The sequence below is a fragment of the Leptonychotes weddellii genome, chromosome 14 (genome assembly GCF_054177405.1).
Source record: "Leptonychotes weddellii isolate Sample4059 chromosome 14, ASM5417740v2, whole genome shotgun sequence".
Taxonomy (NCBI): domain Eukaryota; kingdom Metazoa; phylum Chordata; class Mammalia; order Carnivora; family Phocidae; genus Leptonychotes; species Leptonychotes weddellii.
Window position 1 is genome coordinate 71,258,493 of NC_138382.1, and position 19,389 is coordinate 71,277,881.

A 19,389-nucleotide genomic window follows, 5' to 3' on the forward strand; every position below is an offset into this window, starting at 1 on the left:
GACTTCTCAGCCCCTAGGACCTCGCCCTTCCCGGCAGGATGGTGACCACAGGGTCATCTTCCTCTCCCCGCGTCCCCTACCCGCCAGGCCCAGGTGACCACTACACTCGCGGGGCGAAGTCCAAATGTTTTGTCTTGTCAGCACTTTGGATACACTTTAAACGTCTTTAAAGTCTCCCAGTCCGTTAACGATAGAGTCGCTGTGCACAAGGCGGGGCACCTTCCTCCGAGCTCTGTGGTGGCGTTCAAGGTTCCTAAGATACGAGAATTAGGGTCTCCACCCCGCCCCCCGTCACTCCTGGAGGTATAAGAACTACTCAGGCCTCAGCTCGAAGGTCTTTTTCTCAAAGAAGTCTGCCCAGCACTCGACAGGCAGAGCCGGGAGCCTTCTCCTGGGGGCCCGGGCACCCTCAGTCTGGGCAGTGATAACCCCCCGCGTCCGCGGCTGTGTCCGCGCAGGCCCCTTCCAGGACCAGGGGCTCCTCGGATTCAGGAGGGAAGCTGAGCGCAGTTATGATGTCCACGATGCTGGGCCTGAGCGGGGACGGAGTGCCCGCTCCTCAGACGGCAAGAGTGAGGTTCCCCGAAGATGGGGGTCCGGCTGGGGGCTGTCGGGGTGACCACCAGGCGGATTCTCCAGCGCTTCCAGCCACTACCCCACCAGGCCCCGCCCGTCCCGCCCACCGGCACTTCCGGTTCCGGCGTGGCCCGGAAGTGGGCGGGCGGCGGCGTCTGCGCGCGGAGGAGGTGGAGGAGGCGCCGGGCGGCCGCTTCCCGCCCCCGAGCCTGAGCCGGTGCCCAGCGGGCTAGAGCGGAGGTCGGACCCGGAGCGGAGCCGGCTGAGCGGGCGGCGAGTCCCCGCCATGGCCCGGAACACGCTGTCCTCGCGCTTCCGGCGGGTGGACATCGATGAGTTTGACGAGAACAAATTCGTGGACGAGCAGGAGGAGGCGGCGGCGGCGGCGGGCGAGCCAGGCCCGGACCCTAGCGAGGTGGATGGCCTTCTGCGGCAATATCCTTACCCAGCGCGGCGGCCCGGGCGCCCCTCAGGCCGGCCTCCCTACTCCTCTCACCCCCGGGCCCCTGAGGTCCGTCTCCCAAGTCCCTTCCAATCCGGTCCCCCTCGGGCCAGGTTCCCTTACTGCGGGTATCCCCCCTTCCCTCTGATCCGGTCTCCCCACTCCCCTTGTCCCGGGCTCCCCTTGTCCTGGGCTCCGGTCCTCGGATCTTCCCTCAGCAGCGCGGCCCCTAGCCCCTGGTGGACCCGCCGGCTCGGCAGCCCCAGAAGCATGCCCGACGCGCTTGCAGCACCGCAGGCCCCTCATTCCTCCGCGAGGCCTGTCCTCTTTTCTTCCCCTCTGTCTCCTCATCCCCTCTCTGACCGTTCCTTGGGTTCCCCATCACTCCATCCCTCCCTTGCAGGAAATGGGGCCGTTCTCGAGCTAGATGGGCGGGAGGGGCCGAGGTGAGCCCCGCTGAGTAATTGAGCGGCCTAGACGGCTCCCGGGTACAGCCTTCTTGGGCTGGCTTGCAGCACCACAGGAAGGTCGGTGGGTGGATGGCTGAGGGATAGAAAGGACCCAAGGGGGAGCGAAGGCTGGAGCCTTAGTCCAGCCCTGAGGTCAGAGATTGTGCACGTCCCACCCCAGAATCAGTCTGACCCTCCAGCTTAATGCTACTCTTTTTCACCTGTTCTCAGCTTCCTGTGAACACCCTGGGCTGTGGACCTTGATGGTCTCAGCCACGTTCAACAAGCGAGTTTTGGCTCCCTCCCTGAAACAGCCTTCTTGTGCAGGAAGCAGGGAAAGACTAGTAGTTGAGAGCTATGAAAAAACAGACAGCATCAAGTGAAATGTAAAAGTAGAGCCTCATGACTGGAAATGACTATTCTTGTGGCCACATAAAGCAAGCGTTTAGAAAACAAGATTAAAAATAGAGGTGGTTGTCACAGCCTGCTTGGTCCCTTAGCCGTTTGAGCACAGGAAACTGACTTATTCTCACAGGAAGGATTTTTCTTTATTCAAATGGTGTTACAGGAAGTGCCTGCCCCTCCCCCGCATTTGCCAGGGCAGGGTTGGAGGCTCATGCTGTATATAAATCAGGTTCTGGGTGTTTAATCAGTTGACTCAGCTTGGGAAGTCAGGCCCATGGACTACCTTAGGGAGGAGTCCTGCGCTGTTCCAGTGTGCCTTTGAACCAAAAACCAGACTTTGAACAGGAATGTGCTTTCAAAGATGGGGATTCAAACTTGTATTTCCTGCCCCATCAGGATCACCCTGCTTACCCCATTGATGAAAGGGGATCATGAGAAGGACCCTTATGAGGGAAGATTGATTCTGCAGTCTGGTGCAGGACCTGGCTTATGGGCAGGCAGTACCAAAAAGGCTCCGGGGTCGGGCCTATGGCCCAGGACCATCCACAGATGGGGAGAATAAAGGCTGGTGATGTGCTATCTTGGTCCTGGTGCTACAGGGACTTGTTGAAGGTCATCTCTTGGTACGCCCCCTGACTAATGATAGGTTCCTTGAGGCTGCTCAGAGGCCAAGGTTTAGCACATCCAGTTGGTGGCAGTTTCTCCACTAGTGACAGTGCCAGAAACCTTGTTACCATAGACTGTCTACCTCTTGGGATTGGAGAAAGGGAGGTTAGCAACGAGAACTGAAATCCTGGCTAATGTGGAGCCCAGGGAGGGAGGAGGAAGGAACTGGTATTTACTGAATCCCTATCATGTGCCAGGTATTGGACTTATATTAGATCACTGAATTTAAACTATAGAACAGGCTTCTGGGAGTCTTAGAACAGAGGCCAGAGGATTAGGGATAGAGATTGATTGATTGGAGTCGGGGAATGTAGGGAGGAGGAGGCCTGTCTTACTGCCTTATAGGGAATCGAGTCTTGGTAGGAAATCACTCAGATGAACTAGAACATGGGCTGTGTATCCATGCAGACCTAACTCTATCATGCTATAGTTGTGTGACCTCATCCCGTCTCTGAACCTCAGCATCCTCTTCTGTGAACAGGAGGGGAACCCTGCGGGCCTTACAGGTCCGTGGGAGCATCACAACAACACTGTGAGGTTTCATGGTGCCGGGCACCCAGCAGGTGTCCTGGACATGTAGTGTGGGTCTTTGGGTAGAGCGACAGTAGGGGAGTGTAGAAAGAGCTTGGCTTTGGAGTTGGGCATACTTGGGTTTGAAGGCCAGCTGGACAGCTTAGCTTTTTAAGCTTGGGCAGGTCATTTTCCTTCTCTGAGCCTCAAATTCATTGCCTTTCAAATGAGAATAATGATTCTTGTCACAGAGCGTTGTTAGCAGTATTGAGATGACATATGAAAGCACCTGGCACAGGAGCTGAGACCTTGTAGGGAGTTTAAAATATTCGTTTCTTTTCTTCCTCACTGAAGAACCTTCTGGTCCTCAGGAACCAGGGATCTGTCCAAAGCAGTGGTTTTGAACAATTTTGCACTCTCTCCTCCCCCTGAAGAAATTTGGCATTGTTTGGAGACATTTTGATTGTCACAACTTGGGGAGCACTGCTGGGATCTAGTGGGTGGAGGCCTGGGATGCTGCTAAACATTGTGCGGTGCACAGGACAGACCTCACGTCAGTCGTGTGGTCTAAAATGTTAATAGTGCTGTGGTTGAGAAACCCTGATCTGGAGATGAGGGGCAGCGGCCCCCAGGCTCCACAGCCTGTTGTAAGCTGAGCACGGGGGCCAGCTTGATAAATGCTGTGCACTCCCTGCTCCCCAGATGTCCCCAAGCTGCTAGAAGCCCTGTATCCATCAACACCTATAGCCAATGCTTGGTGGGTTGGCATTACGGAGGTAACTAAAGCAGTGACTCTTCTTGCCCCCGCGGACTAGTTTCCCTGCCCTTCCCTGTCCATCCCTTGAATGATTCTGTTTGTCAGCCGTGCTGGTTAGTGAAGAGAGCCGGCCTGCATTTCCTTCTAAGCTGCTGAGACTCTGCGTATTGATCTGGGACGCTAGATCGGAAAACAGTTCCAAGGGAGACGTTATCAGTGGCTGGTATCAGACTGGCCCTTGCCTGGCTGAGGAAAAGGAATTCCAAAGCCAGCAGATACAGGGGGTGGGCTGCCTCTCCATTGTGGAAGGTGGATCAGGGCTCCGCAGGCCCCTGGGTGGTGCAGGCCCAGCGCGGTCAGGATGGAGCCCACACTAGGGAAGATAGGACTGGGCTTTGCTCTGGAGCCTCTGTTCACACAGGTATCACTGCACAAACAGGAGTAGAGACCTGATTGGGCAGCAGCCATTCCTTGTTCTATTTTTGAAGCTTTTTGGCTGAAGCCAGTGTTTCAGATGAGGAAATGAAAGTTGGCTGATGTAATTCAGTTTAAAATAGGTGTCACCTTTGGGGACCTAACCCAGATTGTCATTTTCTTTTGAGTGCTGTGTATTCAGACCTCAGCAAAGAATGTGTCAGGATTGCAACCAAGGTTGAGGGGAGTGGGGAGGGTCGGCTCGTATTTTGGGGAAAAGCTTTTAGATTAATAAATCTCCCTTCTAGTAGCAGTTGGGACGTCACAGACCTGGGTGGGTCTTGCAAGATAGCAGTTTAAGCACATCTTAATTTCTTTAGCAGTTGAATCGATAAAACATTGGATTAAGAGTTAGGAGACCTCCATTTGTGCCTTCGTCCTCCCCTTTTGAGAATGAGAAGGTGACAGGGCTAGCCTCGCATCACTGTTGTTGTGAGGACCCAGCAGGGCAGACGCGGTGCCCAGTACCAAGCAGGTGCAAGTGAGCTCAGTTTCTATTGCAGGTCACCCCGAGAGGGCACTTGCTTTGCTCCTGCCTTCCAGGGTGGGAGGGAAGGAGTGTCCAGACATGTTTCGGGGGTGGCAGAAGGAGGGGCACTCTTGGTGTGGCTCAGGAGAGCTCCAGGCTGCTCTCTGAATGGGCCGTGGCCACACCTGGAATCGGCAGTGGGGCGCGGTGGCGGGGGTGGGGCATGTGGATGTCATTTGACTCCTCTCTCTCGAGCTGTTTTTGAAAGGCGTTCATTAATAAAAGCACGGACATGCTTGAACCCAACCATCCTTAACTGGTGGGGATGCACAGGGGACATGCTTCGGGCATTCCACGCAGCCTTGCGGAACTCTCCCATCAACACCAAGAATCAGGCTGTGAAGGTACAGAGGGTGGTGCTGCGGCTTTGCTGGGTGGTGCTGGGCTCGGGGCTGAGCCGGGCCAGCGAGCGCTCCCTGGGGCTCCAGACAGCCTCAGCGAGGCTCTGCCGAGGGAGTGAGTTGACCCCGGGCGGTGCTTCCATGGCAGCCTCCGGGCACTCGTACCATCAGAGCTGTCAGTGTTTATAGTAAAAGCTCCCCAAAGACGCAGGCCTCCCCAGGGCCTGGGGCGGAGGGGCGGTGAGGAGTCGGCCCAGCCCTTGCTGCTTAGCGAACCTATAAACTAGCTTGCCAGTGGGACTTAGAGCAGTGTTTCTGCTTTGAAGGTTATTGAATAGGCTTTATTTGCATAAGGATTTTCAGTGCTTTTAAGATTTCCTGTCTTTTAAAAACAAGGTGAGGGGCGCCTGGGTGGCTCAGTCGTAAAGCGTCTGCCTTCTGCTCACGTCATGATCCCAGGGTCCTGGGATCGAGCCCCGCATCGGGCTCCCTGCTCCGCGGGAAGCCTGCTCCTCCCTCTCCCACTCCCTCTGCTTGTGTTCCCTCTCTCGCTGTGTCTCTCTCTGTCAAATAAATAAATAAAATCTTAAAAAAAATAAAAGTAAAAACAAGTTGAGAAGACATAGTCGTGCTTTATTGCATCACAGCTGTTTAGAAGCTGTCTGAAATTTGCTCCAGGGAAAGGGGTCTCTCCGAAGCTGGGGTTTTTGCCGGCTTGTGACAGCATGTTGATGTAAGCAATGGCTGCACCTCTCAGGTGGAGGGAAATGACCCCTCTGTCACTGGGGTGAATGCAGAGGGAAGCTGCAGCTTTTCTTAAACGTGTTAAGAAAATAGATCTCCACAGTCGTGATCTTGGGGAGTCTGAGCCTTGCAGGTGTCCTCAAAAGCAGTGATGTTTCTCTCCGGTAAACCACTTACTCTCCCCCAAAGAAGTGAATAACTTTTTTTTTTCTTTTTAAGTACTTTATTTATTTGATAGAGAGCACAAGCAGAGGGAGTGGCAGGCAGAGGCAGAGGGAGAAGCAGGCTCCCGATGCGGGGCTCAATCCCAGGACCCCAGGATCGTGACCTAAGCTTCGAAGGCAGATGCTTAACCGACTGAGCCTCCCAGGCGCCCAGAAGGGAATAACTTATTGGCCACTTACTTTGTAACCGTCCCAGACAAATGAGAAACCGGGCAGTGTTTCTGAGAGTTCTGACCACTCGGTTTGGCATTTCTGTGCCTGTCTTGGAGGACATGGATGTGCCTGGGCTTCGGCTCTGGGCATCACTCCCTTTCTCTCTCCTCTACAGGAACGAGCCCAGGGCGTGGTGCTGAAAGTGCTCACAAACTTTAAGAGCAGTGAAATTGAGCAGGCCGTGCAGTCGCTGGACAGAAATGGCATTGACTTGCTAATGAAGTACATTTATAAAGGGTTTGAGAAGCCCACAGAAAACAGCAGTGCAGTGTTACTCCAGTGGCATGAAAAGGTACGTGAACACAGCGCTCGTGCAGGCGGCCCCCCGACTGGCCCCCAGCCCAGGGGTCACAGCAGGGGGCCAGAGCTTCCGAGACAAACACAGGACGGTCTGACAGGCATTCGAGAGTAAGGGGCTACACCTAAAACCACCTAGGACATCTGGTCACTTCTGCCGGGGAAGCACCTGCTAGGGGCTCACTGGTTCTGGTAGTTGCAATTGCTTTAGCGGCTGGTTTATGCCCAGCGTGTCATGGGGCAGGTGATGTGGCATGGTGAGAGAGACAGAGAGTCCCAGGTGGGAGGGAGGCAGGCTTGCTTGTGGCTGGGGCTTCATAATACTTGGTTTGCATCAGTGGAGGTAGCCGTTTTGCATTGGTGAAGGTGGTGGGTCGGGGGGGTGGGGGGTGGTCTCAGGAATGCAGGCTGAGCCCTCCAGCTAACTCTCGGGGCGTCCCCCTCCGGCCTCAGCCTCACTAGGCCGGTGGGGGCTGGGGGCAGTGGCAGAAACCTGGATGCTCACTGAAGAGGGCCTGCAGCCACCTGAAGCGCAAAGAGCTGTGCCTGTCCCCTGCTCAGGTCGTTACAAGAGCAAGGCATTTCGTCTAGCCACCGTCCCCCTGCCCCGTGGAGCCACGGGAAGCTTGCTCGTCATTATCGGAGACCGGGCCGCTACCAACAGCATGTCCTTCCCAAAAGGCTCTGTTGAGTTGGGAGGGGTCAGCCACTTGGGCAGCCTCGGTGCTGGGCTGTGGCCGCCTTTGGTCCTGTTGCTGGCCGTGCTGTGCCTGTTCGGCCAGAAGGTGAACGGGGCTTGGCGGGGGGAGGGGGGTGGCCGTGCTGCTCAGGAACCGAGCAAGTCCTCTGCCTGGTGCGGCGGCCAGGCCCTTTGTTTGGTCCCTTTAAGGCGACTTGGTGCTGAGCCCCGTTGGCATTTCTAAGGAGGACTCGGGGAGGCAGCTGTGATGGGTCCCACGTCCCCCGGCAAGCCGGGCTCCCGCTGGGCCAGCTGGGTCTCATTTGACTCCTTTCCTTTTCCTGCCCCCACAGGCATTAGCAGTAGGAGGACTAGGCTCCATTATAAGAGTTCTTACAGCAAGAAAGACTGTTTAAAAAAATAAAAAGGACTCATGTTACCTTGAGAAGAATTTTGGATGCACAGGCTGATGAAGAAGGGATTGACAATGAACCATCTTCCTGGGATCTCCCAACTAAACTATTTCAGGACATGCATCCGCTGAAGTGTATTTTTTTTCAAGGTGGAGGGAGAACTTGTCTGTTTCCTAAATCCTTTGCAGGATCTGATAGTCTATGCCTTTGTCCACGAGTAACACAGAACTGACCTCGTAACTGTCTGCCGGAGTGGCTGGTCAGTGTTGGTGGGTGTAGCTGTGTGCTCTGCCTATTCCACGTGGGGGAGGGACGATCTGGGCAGGTGCAGATCCAAGGGCTGTGGTCAAAGGGAGAGCTTGTTTTTTTTGAAATAGTAAAACTTGGAGGGTTTGTACAGACATCCCGATGTCTTCCAACAGAAGATGGGCTCTCTTGGATTCATTGTAAAGTGCCTGCTGCATCAATAAAGCTCTTGGCTTATTAGTATGTCCTTTGCGGTGTGTTTCATGTATGTAAAGCAAGTAAGGAATGGGACAGTAACGGATGGGAAACTGATGGGGTGGGAGTGTCCCTGCGGAGCCGGGGCGGGGGAGTGAGCGTGGTGTCCGGCCCCGACCCGCCGCAGTACCTCCGGCCTGGGCTCAGTGCTGCTGGATGCCGTGGAGTTGGCTGAGTAACTGTTGATTGGTTTTACTCCTTCGATTTGTTTGTAATTTTGGAACTTACTTAATAAAGTGCCAAACATTCAGTAATTGATCTAGGCTTTAAAAGTCTTTAGTTTGTGTGACTACACTTGGAATCTTTTGGGAGCACACCCCAGAAGGGCCCGGTCACCATCTCCTGACACTGGCTGGGGCTGTGCAGCAGGAACGCCCTGAGATGCTAACAAGTTTTTTTTAAAGGATTAAAAGCCAGAAACAGGTACTATCAGCCTACAGATACAAAAGGAACATTTTGTTCCCTATAACCACTAACAGCCAGCTTCTTTGAAGAGCAAGATGTTTTTTTAACCTTTTAAGCACATGGAACTGCAGTCTGCATTGTTAAAGGACCCTATTGATGTGGTTCTTGGAGAGAAGACATTGACCAAAGTGACACAATCCTTCCAATTCCTCTGCAGAACCCCCACCATTCCTGGGAGGTAGGACTAGACTGCTGGCTTCATTAAATTACACATATTTACCTAAATTGGGGGGGGGGGTGTGCTTTCTGAAAGACAAATGTCCTATAGCCATCTCCCCTTGCCCCCTTTTTGTACTTATTAGGTTACTGGTTTATCATAGAAGGATATACTCAGGAACAGCCAGATGGAAGAGCTGCACCGGGGAACGGAAGGGGGAAGGACACGAAGCTTCCATGCTCTCCGAGCATGCCATCCTCCCCACATCTCTGCTCACCAAACTGGAAGGTCTGTTCTGTAGTCCATGAAGTTGGCCTCGGAGTATTAAATACAAGACACAAAGTACCAAATTTCATTAGTCAAATACTGACACCAGACTATCAAGTAAAACCCACTGTAGTTGCATCTGGATTAGTGGCATCTGGATTAAAGAGCTTTAATCAAAAAGTGACACCACAAATGAATTTTCTACAGCAGTCTTAGATAATACAATTCCTATTTACAACACGGAGAGAGATCCAAATCCAATGCTCATATAAAGGGCTATACATACTGTCTCTATCACAGAACGTTTTATACAAGTAAAAGTGCATTAAATCATTTAGAATATTTACTCCACTCTTCCTCTTAAAGCTGAAGGAAATTCGACATGCAGGAGGAAAGCCCACTCAGAAGGCACCCTAAGCAGGTCCAGGCTGAGTGGAAGCTGCCGGGGGCTGTGGGCAGGGCGGGGTGAGACCAGCTCAAGGGCTGGAGAGGCCTCAGCAGAGTCGGACCGGTTGGCAAGCCCTGAGCCAACCGATGTGGGGACTCTTCTGGAAAAGCTGGAAAAGCTCCCTCTTACTCACCGCAGTTACAGAACAGAAGGAATTGCTGTCTTGTGTCCCCACCAGATAAATGGAAATTCTAAACAAAGGAAAGCCATCTGCAGGGAGGAGCCACGTGAGGAGGGAGGCACCTGGATTATGGGTGGCTCGGGTGGCAGAGAGCCCAGCTGGGGTGATGGTGATGCTGCCCTTGCTTGGTACGCCCAGGTCTGTGGAAGCGTAGTACATTAACTCTGCAAATCCGTGTTTTCCCGTGAGATATGTTTTACAAGTTTTACTCCTGGGCATTTCTGAGAAACATGGGGGTGGCGGCGGGGGGAGAGGTGGTGGTTCCACACACGTGGCAGACGGCTTCCGACGTTTTGGTCAGGGATGGGGGAGGGACCACTGCCGCTCGCCCTGAATGGAGCAGACTGTCCTTAACCGGAGCAAACGTGGGATTAGCATTTGCTCAGTCTCACAACACAGAATTAAGAGCAAAGCAAATGAAATACCACCACTGCTTCAGAGGGAAGCAGAGACCATAGAATGCTAGTGAAATTAAAAAAGGGAAAGGCATCCCAATCTTAGAAATAATTTCCTCTTGATGCTCTGATTTGCCTTTAAGAACACCAGTTAAATGGATTTTATAATACACGTTTATAGTAGCGAAGAACTTTAGCTATAAAAAATAGTTTAAAATGGTTTACCAGCAACCTATCCAAGACAAGTACATTCATTAAAAAGGCAATTGAGTGTATTTGGTACTAAGGATCTTTTTTCATATATCTGCTAGTTTTCTTCAGTAAAGTGAGATACTGTCAGAAAGTTGCATATTCATGAATCCACACTGGCCCCAGAGTACCTTAAAGATGGGCACATCTAAAACTCTGGGTGGTTTGAGAAACAAGGTGAAAGGGGTAAAAAGCCTCTTCTATCTCATCTGAACCCAAACAAGCTAACTGGGAAGGGGAATTTGAACACCCACCCCAGTGAGCTGGCTGCATGGCAGGGCACGAGGCTCTGGCCTGCTGGGCACCACGTCGAAGGGCTGTCTTTCCATCCAGCGTGGTCACTACGGGGTGGACCCAGTGCCTCCTCCCTGCCGGAGGCTGAGGGCTTCAGCTTCATGCGCTAGCGTGGACACTTAAGAGGATTCAGGTGCGGACGGGTGCCGGCCAGAGCTGGGATTTTAGCAGCACGGCGGAAATGTGGGCAGTGCCAGGACCCTCCCGTTTGGTGAGCACGATGACGCAGGGACAGCCACCTCCTCAGGTTCAGATCAGTCTGTCGGGAAGGGGGCCTTAAGTCTTGTAAACAATGTTTTGACGCTTGTACAAAATACTGCAGTTACAGTGATTAAAAACCCACCCAGACTGGTGTGTCAGTGTTCTTTTCACAGAAAAAGTGTCATCGCATGGAGCTCCGCCTGTCGGCACTTCCATCTAGGACCACGGTATCCGAGGGTTGGAGATGGATGGCCGGATGCTGCCCTTGGGGGCTGGCTTGGACCCAAACCATGACATCTGGGTTGGAAACAGAAAGGGTTCCTGAGACAAGCATCAGGATGAGGTTCCAAGGAAGCTGAAGGCACCCGCCCCCCATCCCCGAGCCGCCCCTGCGGCCCTCCACGCCCGTGGCGCCTGCCGTGAGCTCGCCGTGAAGACGCTGGTTGCGGAAACCAGGCTGCGGGGCGCGAGGGGGAGCAGCAGAAAACGGAGCTGACCAAAACCAGGGGCTGGGACTGTAGGTAATTCTGCCTTAAGATTTTCTTTTTGTTCTACAATCCCTTCAGCAGGTACTTTCTGAATATTTTATTTTTTAAAAAGTCTGGATGCCGGGGGTGCCTGGTGGCTCAGTTGGTTAAGCGACTGCCTTTGGCTCGGGTCATGATTCCTGGTCCTGGGATCGAGTCCCGCATCGGGCTCCCTGCTCAGCAAGGAGTCTGCTTCTCCCTCTGACCCTCCTCCCTCTCATGCTATCATTCTCTCTCTCTCAATAAATAAATAAAAATCTTAAAAAAAAAAAAAGTCTGGACGCCGGGCCAGCCCCGGGGCTGCTGCCGTTAGAGACGTTGGTGAAAGAGCCCAGAAAAGCACGAAGCCTGTGGGTGGAGCACGCACGAACGTTGTGTGCGGGAAGCAAGCACATCCTGGGGACAGCTGGCCGAGCGCGGGGCTGGTAACTCCAGTTTCTAAGAGCCACGGCAGCCAGCGACCTACCTTGTACTCCAGGGTTTCTTTGAGCATGTTCTCTTCCTCTTCTGAGAAGTTCAGCAACACTGACACAGCTTTTATAAGGTGAAAAGCCTGAAACAAAGGAAGTTGTGCTGTCATGGGCCTTGGTGGGGATGGAGCGGGGGCGCCGGGGGGGTCTAAGCAGCAGCGCTTCCCGGGCTCTGCTCCTGACGGGTGAGCAAGGACCACGGGGAGGGCGAGGTTGGGCTTTCTCAGGTCTAACGACAATGACCGGTTCTTTTTCTCCCCTCCATCTTTTCCTTTGGGGACCGGCGAGACCCGCGGGACATCCACGCAGCAGCTGCCCTGCTCTTCAGCAGAGGCAGGAATCTGGGGCAGATTCAGCTTCCTGGACTCAGCATCCGCCCCCTTCTCGGCCCCCCTGCTTGCTGCAGTCTGTAGGTCAGGGCCCGCTGGGCAAAGACGAGGTACCCACACTGGCAGGCAAATCAGAACGTGGCAGAGGAAGAAAGAAATGGCCTTGGGGGGAAGCCACGAGAGGCTTGGACAATGAGCCAGGCACTCGGAACCCAAAAGGCAACTCAGAAGCCCTTTACCTCAGATTCTCGGCAGGACATGAATTTCAAAACCACGTGTTTCAGGTATTCAAAGTTGATCTCTCGGGCATCAGTCAGGTCAGTGTTATTCGTGACAGAAGGGGCCATGTTCGGCATCTCAGGGCCAGGCTTGTCCCGGACTTCAAACAGCTCGTTGTCGGGTCTGATTTTCTGAAAACCCAATGGAAAGATGCTACACTGAACCCCCGAGACAGGTGCGAAAACCACCTGCCGATCCTTTAGCAGGCCTGGCGCGCTAGCTGAGAGGGCCCCCCGTGGGAAGGGAGTGCCTTCCAGTGTCTGAAGAAGGCTCGCCCCCCAGGTGGGGTGGCCGCTGGCGAAGAAGGAGGTCATGTGGGGAAGTTCGGACATTTCCTTTACCCGGGTCAGGACACCTCTGGGGCAGGGAGCACCCCAAAAAGGGCAGAGGCGCTGCTCTCCCAGGTCTGGGCACGGCACGCGGCGCACAGGTCATGTCACTGACTTCTCAGAGCTCAGGGCTCGGGGAAGGACGGCACATGCCCGAAGTCACACGGCTACTTTGCAGAGCCATGTTCAAGTGGGCAGGGCCATTGTCCCACCAGCCAACATCTGGCTTTCCAGAAACCTCCTGCAATCAACAGGCGGGTGATGGGGGGCGCATCATCAGGCATGAGGCAGAAGAGGGGCACTTACCAGTTCCTTCTGGAGAGTCTTTTTGAGTTCCAGCATCCTCTGCTGCATCTGCTTTATGGTCTGAGACAAAGCCCCGCCCCCACAAAAAGCCATTCATCAGATGCACTTTTCACCATTGTTAAGGTGCAAAGAACAACAGAACAGCCAGCCACCGCCTTGGGACCCCATACACCTGTTCTAAGATCCTGCCCTGTCTCCCCAGAGCCTTGTGTTGTCACACCTGCGTGCCCGGGGCTCTAACCCCTTCTGGCCGCCCTGCATGCACGAGCTCTCCGGGCCCTGCAAAGGCCACTGTCACACCCCCTCTGTGGAACGCTCGGGCCCAGGGCTGCCCCAGCCTCCCCACAGGGGCTTGGCCCTCAGGATGGCTTCTGGTACTTGCTCTGGAAGGAGCGCAGCTGGAAACCCCTCTGGACAGTATGCTTTGTCCTTCAGGATTATATTTATGTGCCATGATCCCACATCACTGCTCTCCTGAAGTATCATCATTCTCAATGCTTATTTTTAACAGTGTAAGAGATCATGGTTTTTCTGTCCTTATCTAGTCTTTAAATTTTCTTTTATTTATTTTTAGTGAATTTAGTCTTAAGTGTAATTTGTTACACACTCCAGTCATCACTAGAAAGGCTAACCTGTTTTCCCGATGAAAGCATTTACTGTATAATCAGCAATAAAGGAAAAAAATGTTAAATGTTTCTCCCAAGTCTCACAACTGTAACACCAAAATTAGTTTTTCCTGTGGACTTCTGTCTATGTCACCAATCTTGGATTCAGTAGCTAGAATTTTGTTTTTTTTAAAAGATTTTATTTATTTTGGGGGGGTGGGCAGAGAGAGCGAAGGACTGGGGAGGAGGGGCAGAGGGAGAAGCAGACTCCCTGCTGATCAGGGAGCCCGATGCGGGACCCTGGGATCATGACCTGAGCCGAAGGCAGACGCTTAACTGACTGAGCCACCCAGGCGCTCCACTAGCTAGAATTTTGAATAGTGTTTTTCATTTATCAGAGTTTTCACACCTTTCCACAAATTTCTTTTTTTTTTTTTTTTAAGTAAGCTCTATGCCCAGTGTGGGGCTTGAACTCATGACCCTGAGATCAAGAGTCACATGCTCCACCAACTAAGCCTGCCAGGTGCCCCCTTAATTTTAACCTTTAATGTGACAGTAACTCTAGGGGATGCCCCAGGTCTTACAGTGGGGCTGAGCCTCCATTTTTAAAGCGTTGGTCAGCTTTGCTTTCTCCAGAGGTATGTCCACAGTCTCTCCACAGAATGAGATGGCTCTGTCAGAGGCTTAGCTCCTATCAAGCACATTAAATGGCCTCCAATACACTCTATTTTATAAATGGTAATGTGTTGTTTCAGTCTGTTATTCTTTTGGCTGACCACGAGGCTGGACATTCATCTCAAAGTACATTTGCTATTTTATGTTACCTGATTTTCTAGGTTTTTGGCTCATGGATTAATTCATCTAACAAATACCGATTGAGTCCCTACGATGTGTTAGACACTGATCTGGAGGCTGGGGGAAAACAATAAGCAAAACAAGAAAAATGTCTGCTCTCAGGAGGGAAAAGTGCCGATAACCAGATATTAGTACATCAGAGGTATTAAGAGGTGTGCAGAGAAAAGAGCAAGGTAAGGGGACAGGAGGTTCTGGTGGTGAGGGCTGCCAAGGGTAGCAGGGAGGCCTCCTTGACAAAATGACACCATAAAGGAAGTGAGGGAATTGCAGGAAGAGTCTTCCAGACAGAAGGCTCAGCAAGTGCAAAGGTCCTGAGGCAGGAGGATGCTTAATATTCACAGAAAGGCAAGGCCAATGTGGCTGAGAGGAAGTGCTGGGGATGGCAGAGGGGGTGCAGTAAAAAGGGTACCAAGGAGCCAAACCACAGAGGGCTTTGTGGGCCCCTGCAAGGACTTGGCTTATAGAGAGAGGAAGTCATCAGAGGGGTGGAACCCTGGGGTGACGGGGAAACCAGTTAGAAGCCGAACACCAGCCTGTAGGGGAGAGACGATGGTAACCTGACCTTGGGTGGCGGCAGTGGTGGGGATGGGGAGCAGCTCAGTTTGGGTGTAGCTTGAAAGGAGAGTCAAAAGGACTGGCTAAAGGTGTGGCTGTTGCTCGTGGGAGAGACACAAGGGTTGAAAATGACACCAAGATTTTTACTTTTCACACTTACTGAGCTAAAGGGCGGCAGCCGGTGCCGGGCAGCACGGTGAGTTTGAAGTTTGGGTGGTTTAAGTTTCAGACGTGTTTTAGACACTGCCGCGGAGGTAGAGACGATCTAGGGCTCCCAGGAGCGTGTGGGCTTGCGAGCAGCGTGCAGCAAGCGACTGAGTGCCATGAGAGAGGAGGTCTGAGGGCTGGGCCCTGGGGCACACAGTGTTTGTACACTCTTCTCTATTTTACATTTCACACTAAGATTAAATGTGTGTGTGCACGCGCAAGAGAGAGGAGATGAGCACTTTTTCCTTTTGTTAAAGGTCTAGAAAAATACACACCCGCAATCACACTCTGGAGGCCAAGCCATGAGCAGCCAGCACGCTTGACTTCCAGGGCCCTTGGACACCAGGATGGAACGAGAGCCCGCACCGGAGGGTGCAGCGGCTGGCGGGGTGCGTGCAGTCATGGCATTCACTGACCCTCTGCCAACTACCAGGAACGTTACAGGGCAGCTAGCAAACGCTTTCATTTCCACCCCCCCCCGCCCCCCGGTCAAACCACCTGAAGACCGGCATCGCTGGGTCATGTCACGGTCGTGGAAAGAAAGTGAGAGGTAAGGTGACTGGTCCAACAGGACCCACTGGTGCCAGCACAGGTGGCTGTGAACATCTGAACTCACAACTGCTCGAGCTCTAACACTCCGAACAGTATCTCAGCTGGGGGGAGGTGTGACAGGCACGCAGACAGGTGGAAAGACAGGAAGAAGGCCCTCTGCCAGAGAGGTAAGAGCTCCCCCGAGACGTGCCCAGGGGCATCCGCCTAACTCTAGGAAGGGACCGGACGGTTTCAGGCACAGATCGGGGAAAGTGCAGGGAGAGAAACAGTTGAGGCAAGAAGCACCCTCACCTTATTTTTCTCCAGAAGTTGCTGCTCCAAGTCCTGTTTCTCCTTCTGTAGCTGCCCTAGGTCCATGACCCCCACCTCACCGTTTGGGATTCTCTCTGCCGCTGGAAGCTGGTACATGGGGTCCTGTGTGGCCCTCGAGGTTACCTACAGGGTGGTGGCAGCAAGTTGACAGCCAGGCCAAGGTAACGGTCAAGCTAAGCTGCAGGTCCCTGGGGAAGGGGACCAGATCGGTTCCAAAGGTGCGGACTGATGAGCTCGAACAGGCAGCTGGCCAGGAACCACACCTGAACTGTGGAGATCCCGTCCAGTGCCTTCCAGAGGGACAGTCAGCTTTCCCCGCAGCGAGTGTGCTTGGAAGGAAAGGGCTCTTAACACCTGAACCCTGACACATGGTGCCACATCCGATGGGCTCCTCGACACCCACAAGCTCTTGGTTAAGCACCCCCACTTTAAAGAGAGGAAGCTGGAGCACAGGGAAATGACCTGCTCAACATCCCGGAGCTAGAGAGCACCAGCTGCGTCGTCCTGTAAGCCCACCACCCCCTTCCCACCACCTCCCCAAGGCCAACCGCAGTGGTCAGCCGTGCGTCCTGCCGCGCCATGCCCGGCCCGCTGCTCCAGTGGGCACTTACGTGAGGCTCAGGCACTGAGAGCGTCAACCCCTGCCCTGGGCTGGGCAGCCTCAGCACATCGTCCCTCGCAGCAGCCTCGGACTCCTCTGCCCTCAGGCTCTGCAGGGATTCCAGCTCACTCTGCAGCTGGTGCATCTGTGACAGGGCAGAGTCGTGACCTAGGCCAGGCAGAGGGGGGCAACCGTCAGCCCGGTGACTCTGCGCCGCTTCAGGGCAGGGGTACCTGGTGGGGAGCAGGTCAGAAGGCTCGACGGGGGCAGACTCCTCACCTTTCTTCAGTTGGAAAATCTCCTGCTCTTTCTGGAGAATCACTTCAGTTTTTTCCTGCAGAGTCTGCTCCTTCTCATCTATGACAGCTGTGAGGTTAGCAGCCTTGGAGAGAAAGACCAACAGGACGAGGCTGGCAGCAGTAACCGCCTTTCCCCCAAAAGGAATCTCCAATTTTCCACTACCCAGGGTCCCCCATGAATCCCTCCCTCCAGCCCACAGCCTAGAACACCCCCTAGCTAAGCGCTGCTCGTCAGGGCACGCATGGGGCCGGAGCCCTGCACAGGAGCTTCCCCTCACTGCCCACCCAGCCTACGCTGGGCCTCCAGGACATGCGGCTGCTCGGCCTGGCCTTGCGGGTCCTGAGTGCCCGTCACATGCCTGGCATTTGATACACGTGACCTTGTCACACATGTCTGTTACACCTCCTGAAAGGTGTAATCATCCTCAAGTCTTTTCAGAGGCAACTGAGACTCACGTTTGTTAAGGACTTACTGAAGGCCTGGGGCCCAGTAACTACCAGGTCTGGGGCCTGATGCTGAGTCTGTCTGAAAAGGAAGGCACTTCCCATCCTTCCCACTGACAGCTCAGCTGTCTTACAGTCTTGGGGGCCTGTGGCCAGTGATGGCCCCCTCACAGAATTAGAGCCCGGTAGGTGCCTGGATATGGGCTTTTCCCCAGGTGAGCTTTAGACCAGTAACTGACCATCAAAAATCAAAAAAGACCTATCCTGTGGGATGAGGATTTCTTTATAACACTTTTCTCCCACCTTCCAAAGACCTCAGGGGAATCACTCAGTTGCTGGCATTCCTGAGACCTAGGTCCAGCCCCTGTCCTGGACACAAGGGGAGGTAGGCTGGTCCTACCTGAGGCTGGAACTCACCACCACCCCCGGCCCCACCCCAGGCCCACACCTCTGGGTCAAGCGGGGCCTACCTGTTGCTGGAACTCTTCCCTCTGCTTCCGCACTTCGTCCAGGGCTTGAGCCATGGCGACACTCACAATTTCTCTTTGGCTCCATTCTTCCTACAATCCAGAAAACAGGGAGGAGATTGGGTCTCAAAACTCATTTCACAGTTTCTTAGCTGCACGCTACCTGAAGCCCACCACGGGAATACGGCCTTACAGGGCCAGATTAATGTTCTTACTGCTTCTCGAGGTTCCCAGGCTGCCTGCTCACTGCAATGCCTTCTGTAACCCTCCGGGAACTGTCCTGCTGGGCAACCCATCGGCCTCTCCGCAAATGGGCACACCGCGGAGGGTCGGTTATCCCCTGGGCACACCAGTCAGTTCTTGGGCCAAGGTTAGGAGACCGAGAACTTGGAAGAGAAGAGCTGGTCTAATGAAATCAACACGGAACACGAAGATCCTCAGGCCCACGTGAATGGACTAGTGGACTGGAGCAACCCAATTACAGGAAAAATAAGAAGCAATTACTGAATTGTAATAGGACAAAATGCCACAGACTCATCAAAATTATCCATTTTAGAGGAGAGAAAAAGGCTCTGAGAGGTGAATGTGCCTGAGGTCCCACAGTTGGTGGGACAGCCAGATTTCAAGCCAGCATCTGTCTGAGCTCAGAGCCAAGCCTCTGTTAGACTCTACCAGCCAGAATATTTTCTACGCCGAGCACGGCTGCCTCCTCAGCCTTCCCCAAAGCACAGGAACTATCTCCTGACAAACACATCAGTTCTCTTCCCTGTGACGGATGCCGTGCTCACTGCTCAGTCCCCAGACTTCTCAGGTGCCTTCGCTCTGGTCAGGGACATCTGTTTTTCCGGTCTACCCAGGATCACCCCAGTTTTGGGGGTAAGAGCCTCATCACTGCTCTTCCCCACTTGCGCCCTGCAGTTCCAAGCCCATATCCAGCCCTATTGGTAGGGCTGCCAATAATGATATGTCCATTTTGTGGCTACAAGGATAAGCATGTGATTCAGACCTGGCCAATCACAGTACCCCTTGGCCAAACTGACCTGTCCACGGGGTGGCTCTGTCACTTCAGATGGACCAATCAAAATCCCCTTTTATATCAGAATCCTTTTTAATATGGTGAAGCCTAAGGGGAGAAGCCCTCTTTCCTGAGCTGGCATGTTACCAGCTTGGAGCTGCTGTGGTGATGTCCACCCAATTTGCAGGCGGCAGTCTGCATCACGGAGAAAAGGAAGGCCAAGAGTTTGGCTAACTGACAGGGCAGGAAATAGCATGATGCAGGAAGAAAAGAGACCTGAGGGCCGCCCCCCCCCCCCCCCTCCCGCCCCGCCCGGTTCCAGTCGGACAAGTCTTGCTGGTTCTGTGAGCTACTTATCGC

At 53.6% G+C, this 19,389-nt stretch overlaps 2 protein-coding genes across 3 annotated transcripts in view; one reads left to right on the forward strand and one right to left on the reverse strand.

The window, feature by feature from the left end:
• Positions 1–720: 720 nt before the first annotated feature.
• On the forward strand, positions 721–8,208 carry ARPC5L (actin related protein 2/3 complex subunit 5 like). The gene is made up of 4 exons (XM_006744207.3): positions 721–1,011; positions 5,080–5,152; positions 6,446–6,622; positions 7,660–8,208. The coding sequence occupies exons 1-4, from the start codon at positions 863–865 to the stop codon at positions 7,720–7,722; spliced, it is 462 nt and encodes a 153-aa protein (XP_006744270.1). The 5' UTR covers positions 721–862; the 3' UTR covers positions 7,723–8,208.
• Positions 8,209–9,253: 1,045 nt separating this feature from the next.
• Positions 9,254–19,389, reverse strand: part of GOLGA1 (golgin A1) — a 45,361-nt gene continuing 35,225 nt past the window's right edge. For both annotated transcript variants that reach the window (XM_031040053.2, XM_006744205.3), the window contains 8 exons: positions 18,018–18,107; positions 17,084–17,186; positions 16,815–16,972; positions 16,183–16,326; positions 13,118–13,177; positions 12,443–12,613; positions 11,871–11,957; positions 9,254–11,174 (listed from right to left, as the gene is read on the reverse strand). In XM_031040053.2, coding sequence (XP_030895913.1) covers positions 11,094–11,174; positions 11,871–11,957; positions 12,443–12,613; positions 13,118–13,177; positions 16,183–16,326; positions 16,815–16,972; positions 17,084–17,186; positions 18,018–18,107 — 894 coding nt within the window. In that variant the 3' untranslated portion in view covers positions 9,254–11,093. The remainder of the gene's footprint in view (positions 11,175–11,870; positions 11,958–12,442; positions 12,614–13,117; positions 13,178–16,182; positions 16,327–16,814; positions 16,973–17,083; positions 17,187–18,017; positions 18,108–19,389) is intronic.

Bases quoted from the DNA above. Each gene is read 5' to 3' on its own strand.
- ARPC5L (XM_006744207.3), top strand. From the start codon at position 863: ATGGCCCGGAACACGCTGTCCTCGCGCTTCCGGCGGGTGGACATCGAT. The intron at 1,012-5,079 runs ATATCCTTACCC...GTGGGGATGCAC, and splicing joins GTGGATGGCCTTCTGCGGCA to AGGGGACATGCTTCGGGCAT. The intron at 5,153-6,445 runs GTACAGAGGGTG...TCTCCTCTACAG, and splicing joins CCAAGAATCAGGCTGTGAAG to GAACGAGCCCAGGGCGTGGT.